The sequence below is a fragment of the Microtus ochrogaster genome, chromosome 4 (genome assembly GCF_000317375.1).
Source record: "Microtus ochrogaster isolate Prairie Vole_2 chromosome 4, MicOch1.0, whole genome shotgun sequence".
NCBI lineage: Eukaryota > Metazoa > Chordata > Mammalia > Rodentia > Cricetidae > Microtus > Microtus ochrogaster.
In genome coordinates this window covers 79,487,050-79,494,210 of record NC_022011.1, presented here as the reverse complement: position 1 = coordinate 79,494,210, position 7,161 = coordinate 79,487,050, and the positions used below count along the sequence as shown (strand labels likewise).

The 7,161-nt window shown below is 45.1% G+C and overlaps 1 protein-coding gene across 1 annotated transcript in view; it reads left to right on the top strand.

Annotated features, from left to right (window-relative positions):
- The window catches only part of Lrp2 (LDL receptor related protein 2), a 128,188-nt gene that overhangs the window by 89,325 nt on the left and 31,702 nt on the right, over nucleotides 1–7,161 (top strand). The window contains exons 46-52 of the mRNA XM_005346519.2: nucleotides 337–459; nucleotides 1,200–1,331; nucleotides 2,729–2,930; nucleotides 3,714–4,009; nucleotides 5,088–5,604; nucleotides 5,925–6,077; nucleotides 6,486–6,656. Coding sequence (XP_005346576.1) covers nucleotides 337–459; nucleotides 1,200–1,331; nucleotides 2,729–2,930; nucleotides 3,714–4,009; nucleotides 5,088–5,604; nucleotides 5,925–6,077; nucleotides 6,486–6,656 — 1,594 coding nt within the window. The remainder of the gene's footprint in view (nucleotides 1–336; nucleotides 460–1,199; nucleotides 1,332–2,728; nucleotides 2,931–3,713; nucleotides 4,010–5,087; nucleotides 5,605–5,924; nucleotides 6,078–6,485; nucleotides 6,657–7,161) is intronic.

Sequence of the window (7,161 nt, the reverse complement as noted above, 5' to 3'; positions counted from 1 at the left end):
TACAATACAATACAATACAATACAATATAATATAATATAATATAATATAATATATTCAAGCTGTACATGGTGGCACACAACCCTTAAACACAGGACATGAGAGACAGAGGTAGGAGGATCTCTGAGTTCAAGGCCAGGACAGGTAGGGCTACAAAAAGAAACCAAAACCTAAATAATAAATAAATAAACAATAAACTCCTTCATCCCCATAGAAGCTTAGAAAAGAAGGCCATTTCCCAAACCCCAACCTTTTCTGGCCGCAATTAAGCAGTTTAAAGATACAGATGAGCAACAGAAGGGCGCCCACTTGTGTTCTAATCTGTGCCTGTCCTCCAGCCGCGCAAACATGCAGCAGCAGCGAGTTCCGGTGCGTATCCAGTCATCGCTGTATTCCAAACTTTTGGCACTGTGATGGCGAAGCCGACTGTCCCGACAGCTCTGATGAACCCGACACTTGTGGTAAGAGTCCGCAACCACGCGATGCAAAGGGTGCAGTTAGAGCAACCGGGGCTTTTCACTTCAAATGCTGGCGCCACACGGCTGGGTGCTCACCCTCCCGGCTCCTATTCCCAGAAGGGTTGCCAAAACCATGCTGTGGGTGTTCATCAGAGAGCAGCTAGCGCAGGGTCTGCGGGGAGCCAATGAAACCATGGAAGGTGCTTGCTGATAAGTGGGGCTGTGAGGCATCCAGTGAACTGGGATTGTCTGTCTGGCTTGCAGAGTTCAACTTCAGCTGACACGTGGTTTAAATTTTTGTCTGAGCCTTGTAAAACTATAGGATTTTTCACATACACCGGGGAGGGCACTTAGCAGGCACACTATGCCAGTTTGTGGAGTGAGGTGCCCCGGCCCTTATCTGGGGGCAGTTGTATGTTATCCTTACTTCAGCACTGAAAAATATGTAGATATAGAATTTTGAGTATCTGTAGGGAGAAGAAATAATATATTATTATAATATAATAATTATAATAAAGAAGAAATAATATATATTATAATATAATAATTATAATAAAGAAGAAATAATATATATTATTATAATATAATATAATAATAACTATAATAATGGCAGCTGTGACACTTTGTGTATTCCCGACGTATGTGAGTCAGCTCCTCCATGATATAAACCAGATTTGAATGTCCTTCACATAGAGACGCCAAGCAGACAAGCCAGTCTTCTCATTGAGCATTTCTCCTTTCAGTTCAGACTGTGAACACCTGCTCGGCTAACCAGTTCCAGTGTGACAATGGCAGGTGCATCTCGAGCAGCTGGATCTGTGACGATGACAACGACTGTGGGGACATGAGCGATGAGGACCAACGGCATCAGTGCGGTAAGTGAAGGCAGGTTCTTCGCGGGCTCAGCAAAGTCAGCCTTGATTTTCATGGCTGGAGTGTCCAGCTGACAAGGAAACTGCATGCTATTTTCTGCTGTGTGACATCATCGCTCACATGTGCAAGATGACTTGGTGCTCCGTTTCACCCACACAGGACTAGGAAAATTCTGTCTTTTGTTGGCCACTAAGTACCATTGTTTCTTCCAAATAATAGATTTGGATCATATTCTTTCCCCTCCAGATCTTCCCAGTTTCTACTAGAGATACTATCGCGATAGATAATGGAATGTAAGTAGGTATATCAACACTCGGTATGGGCCCCATGCCCAACAGTAGTAGTAGGCTAATACAAATTAACTTTTTTTTTGTTTCATTTTCCTTTGTTGGAATTTTTTTTTGTCTCTTTTTGGTGTTTTGACTCTTGCCTTCTAAAAATTGTTTCATCTCTTTTGTTCTGTTTGAGAGAAAGAGAACATTGTGAATAGGGATGTGGGCAGGGATCTAAGAACAGTTGGGGGAGGGGGGAAATATGACTAAATATACTGGATGAAAATATACTCCTGCCTCTGTCTGCCATGTGCTAAGATTATAAGTGTGTGCCACCACCGCCCAGCAAAAAGAGGTTGTTAGTGGGGCCATGGTGGTGCACGCCTTTAATCCCAGCACTCGGGAGGCAGAGGCAGGCGGATCTCTGGGAGTTCGAGACCAGCCTGGTCTACAAGAGCTAGTTCCGGGACAGGCACCAAAGCTACAGAGAAACCCTGTCTCGAAAAACCAGCCCCCTCTCCCCCCCCCCAAAAAAAGAAGAAGTTGTTATACCCATAACATTGATGCCGGATTTTTATTCGCTGCCTGAGGGGATTTAACATCTTAGAACATCATGGACAGAGTTTCCTGAGGTTTGGCCTTTGAGAACCAACTTGTGGCCACAGCTTTACACCCCCCTGTCACTGCCTCACTGGAACCATTTTCTCTTGCTTTTATGTCTTGTTTGTCGTGGGATTGGATAAGGCATGAGTGGTTCTGAATATCTTATTTCTTGCTCAGCTTCTCGTGCCATACTGACAAGTCTGACCCCTCTTTCTGGTTTTTGTCTGACTTTGAGACGTCCAATAAACCATTCTTTTCACCCAGCAGATTGGCACCAAACCACTAATGGAATATGAAACATTTAATGAATTATATTAATTATATTTTATTTGTTCAAATTTTCAAAAGAGGAGTGGATTTCTGATCTCATGGAGAACTAAGTTTTTTTTTATGTTGATGTTTTGCTTCTGAAAAATGCAGCTCTCTTATGATATCTGTCCCCTTTATTCTCATTCCTCTTCATCCTTCAGAGTGTTAGAAAGGGTGACGAGAAGCTGAGAGAGTCTTGTCTGCTTTGGTTTCAGCGCTCAGGAACTGCTCCGCTTTCCAGTTTGCCTGCAGAAATGACCGGCCTCCGAGAAGGAGGTGCATCCCGCAGTCCTGGGTCTGCGATGGCGATGCAGATTGTGGCGACGCCCTCGATGAGCTGCAGAACTGCACCAGGAGAAGCTGCTCTGCAGGAGAGTTCACCTGTGCAAACGGGCGGTGTATCATGCAATCGTTCAGGTGAACTGGGATTCGAGCATTTCCCTCTATACCCCAAATGTCCATCGCAGGACCTAGTGCCCATGGCACTCCTGTAAAATTGACTAGGTTCAGTTCTGGTGCCTTAATATCTCATGACACTCTGCCACTAACCTTTGCCCTCTTTCTATTGTTTGAATTATCCTATTCGCATTGTCACCATGACATTATTCAGCAAGCATGGTGTTTTATGTGGAATCTAGAGAACATAGACCAGTGTGGCTCATGGCACCTCAGGAGCCTGTGTCACCCTTAGCAACCTGGGGATGTTAGGTATCAGAATCAGGACTACTACATACACTCTTTGTTTCCCGATATTTCTTGTTAAACTACTGGCTTTAATCTCCTTCCCGTTACCATATCTAACTCACATCATATCAGGTGCCAGTAGAACTATATGAAGGGATCTGCCAATGCAAGCGTCACTCCAGTGGGAAGATAGGTGTTCTGAAAAGACATCCAAGGACAATTTTATAGGGCACAGATTTTATGTACTTCTATACAGCGTATCTCTCTGAGAAAGCCTCCAGTGTCCTTAAGCTATCCCATGAGCTACAAATGTCTGAATCGTGTTACTATGCCCTATGAAATGGTGAGTGAACCAAGCTGTCTTCATATTTCTTAAGGCACCAGGGGAACTTGTCGAATGCCAAATCATGGATTGTTCTAGAAACAGAGATTGGTGGTTTAGACGAATATCTTGTAGGCTAAGGTACCGTGGTGATTGTTAAAATGCTCTCCGTGGTCCTGCATCTCCTTACACAGGTGCGACCGGCGTAATGACTGTGGTGACTACAGCGACGAGAGGGGCTGCACATACCCACCCTGCCGTGACAACCAGTTCACCTGCCAGAACGGGCGATGCATCTCAAAGTTCTTTGTCTGTGACGAGGACAATGACTGTGGAGATGGGTCAGATGAACAGGAGCACCTATGCCACACCCCAGAACCCACGTGCCCCCCTCACCAGTTCCGCTGTGACAATGGGAACTGCATCGACATGGGGAAAGTCTGTAACCACTTGGACGACTGCTCGGACAACAGCGATGAGAAAGGATGCGGTGAGTCCAGGGTAGGGGGTGGAGCTGTGTACATTCTCCACCCTTTTGAGTTGCTTAGGACTTCCAGTGCGTTTTCTACGTAGGAAATTTGCAAAACAACTTGCTGTGGCTTCCGTACTTGGTATACAGCATAGAACAATATTCAAGGTGTTCTTTAAGAGGCTTGCTCAATAAGACATCCAGAATGCTCTTCATTTTAATTCTTAGGAGACTTCCTTTCATACTCACAACCAAATTTAGCCAGCTAAAAATTTATCACGAATTCTGCCTGTGTGAACTTTATACCACCAACGGTTCATCCACTCTGTGGAGTTGGTTGGTCTTGCATGGTGGTGTTCCTGTGACAAATTTAAAAGCTTGAGACTCTATTGTCTTCCACCTTCCTTTTCCTTGTCAAGTTCTCATTATATTTTTATTGGTTAAAACTTAAGAAATGTTTTATTTGGATGACATGTATTTTGAGGCATGGCCTCCCTTTGCAGCTTTGGCTGGCCTGGAACTCACTGTGTAGACCAGGCTGTCCCAGTGCTGTGGGATTTGAGAGAGGCACCAGCATGCCTGTCTATTATGTAGCTCAGGCAATCCTCTTCCTTCAGTCTTCAATGTGCTGGGATTACAGGCTTCCACTGCCACACACTGTGTGCAGTAGGATCCAAACAACACAATTTTAAATGTTTGGCTTGAAAAGGAAATGAGCTCTTATAAGCCCACTAAACATCCAGATTCATAGCCAGCAGGATTCCTTCTAATTGCATATACATTATCTCTTCTCCAAACAATTAAACTAGCATATGGCTACAAAAATGAACTTCTTAGGGGTATGATGATTATAGGGTGGGCTAGGCCACCTGTGATAGATACCCATCTGTCTTATCCTATCCTATAAGGCAAATGTACACATCGTACTTGAAGCTTGTGATTCATCAGAGTGTGGCTATCACAGTGAGCGCACTGGGCTGCCTCTTGTCATCTTTCATTTTGATTTGCTAAGAATTGGCACTATCTAGCAGGAGTACTGTCTAGCAGGGGTGAAGCTGTGGGCCTATGGATCTCTAGTAACTTTGTCTTTTGCCTGCAGGCATTAATGAGTGCCAGGATTCGTCAATCAGTCGCTGTGACCACAACTGTACAGACACCATAACCAGTTTCTACTGTTCCTGTCTCCCTGGGTACAAGCTCATGCCCGACAAACGCACTTGTGTGGATATTGACGAATGCAAGGAGTCGCCCCAACTCTGTAGCCAGAAGTGTGAGAATGTAGTTGGTTCCTACATCTGCAAGTGCGCCCCGGGCTACATCCGTGAGCCAGATGGGAGGACCTGTCGGCAGAATAGTAACATCGAGCCCTACCTCATCTTTAGCAACCGGTACTATCTGAGAAACCTAACCACAGATGGTGCGTTTTACTCCCTGATTTTGCAAGGCCTGGGCAACGTGGTGGCCCTGGATTTTGATAGAGTAGAGAAGAGGCTGTACTGGATTGATACCGAGAAGAAAATCATTGAGCGGATGTTTTTGAATAAGACAAACCGGGAGACGATCATAAGCCACAGATTACTACGTGCTGAAAGTCTGGCTGTAGATTGGGTCAGCAGGTAAGAACCTCTAGAACACTGCACATGCCCGGCTGTCTGTCTATGGTAGGGACAGAATACTGCTGTGGGTTCTGAGGATTCAGGTCCTCCTTACCCAACGAGCCATCTCTTCAACCATGGAATTTGTAAAACTATTAATTGGTCCTTTCAACTGGGGTATGTAGAAACATTTAATAACCTTTCCTGTTTCTCTGTGCCCTTTTTTTGTTGGTGAAAAGTGTCCTGTAACCACTGTATGTGTGAACCTCAGGGAGTTCGGATAGGAACTGTTGTGTATAAATAAAGTGACTCTCACAGTAAGGTCTGTCTTTCCACTGCAGAAAACTCTATTGGTTGGATGCCACCCTGGATTGCCTGTTTGTCTCCGACCTTGAAGGCCGACACCGCAGAATGCTAGCCCAGCATTGTGTGGATGCCAACAATACCTTCTGCTTTGAAAATCCCAGGGGAATTGTCCTTCATCCTCAAAATGGGTACCGCCTCTCTGTCATCTTGCACCTCTTCTTTAACCACCTGTTCAATTAGCTTCTTATGGGCCAATATCTTGCTGGGATCGTATTCTGTTTTTCCAGCTTGAGTGGGTTATTACATTGAGTAGTGTGGCTCACTCAACTGATGTTCATCAGCTGAACTCTTGTCTTTGCAAGGATGTAACTGTTCATATTTTGAGTTGCATGCATAGAAAATTGTAGACTCCCTATAGCAAAGCCATTGAACTCCACAGTCGTCCATCTTTGAGGACCACCTGTTCACCATTGTGGATACTTTTGGCCAGATCTCCTTCCTCTTTGAGAGATTCTGTGGGATGGTTGGGAACTTCATTTCTCCAACTTGAGAAAAGCTTTTGGCTTCAGCTTTTCCCTCTGTGTTTGCTCCCGCAGGCATGTCTACTGGGCCGACTGGGGTTCCCGAGCATACATCGCGAGAACTGGAATGGATGGGAACAATAAATCCGTGATTATCTCTACCAAGATAACATGGCCCAATGCCATTACGATTGACTACACCAATGATCTCTTGTACTGGGCAGATGCTCACCTGGGCTACATCGAGTATGTACCTTGAGGAAAAGCTAAGTAACCAAGCAGGGCTGTGCTTTCTGGGGATTCAACAACTGTGTATCCACACTCAGAACCACTGGGGGCTGTTTTGTAAGACATAATCTTATCTATACCAGGTTGTCCTCAAGTTTCCTATGCAGCTAGGATGATTTTGAACTTCTACTGTTCACAGTCTGAGCTTACACTACCTACAGGCGAATCCAGGAGAGGGCAGGGTGACAAGAGGTAGTGAGTTGACCCAGCAATTCACACAACAGAGGATTGGGTTCACTTCTTCCTAGGGCCCATGTGGAATGGCTCACAATCCCCCTGTAACTCCATCTCCAGGGGATCTGATGCCTCTGAAGGCATCTGCATATACTCAGAACTCAAGACACACACAGACACACAGACACACACAGACACACACAGACACACACAGACACACAGACACACACAGATACAGACACACACAGACACAGACACACACACACACACACACACACACACACACACA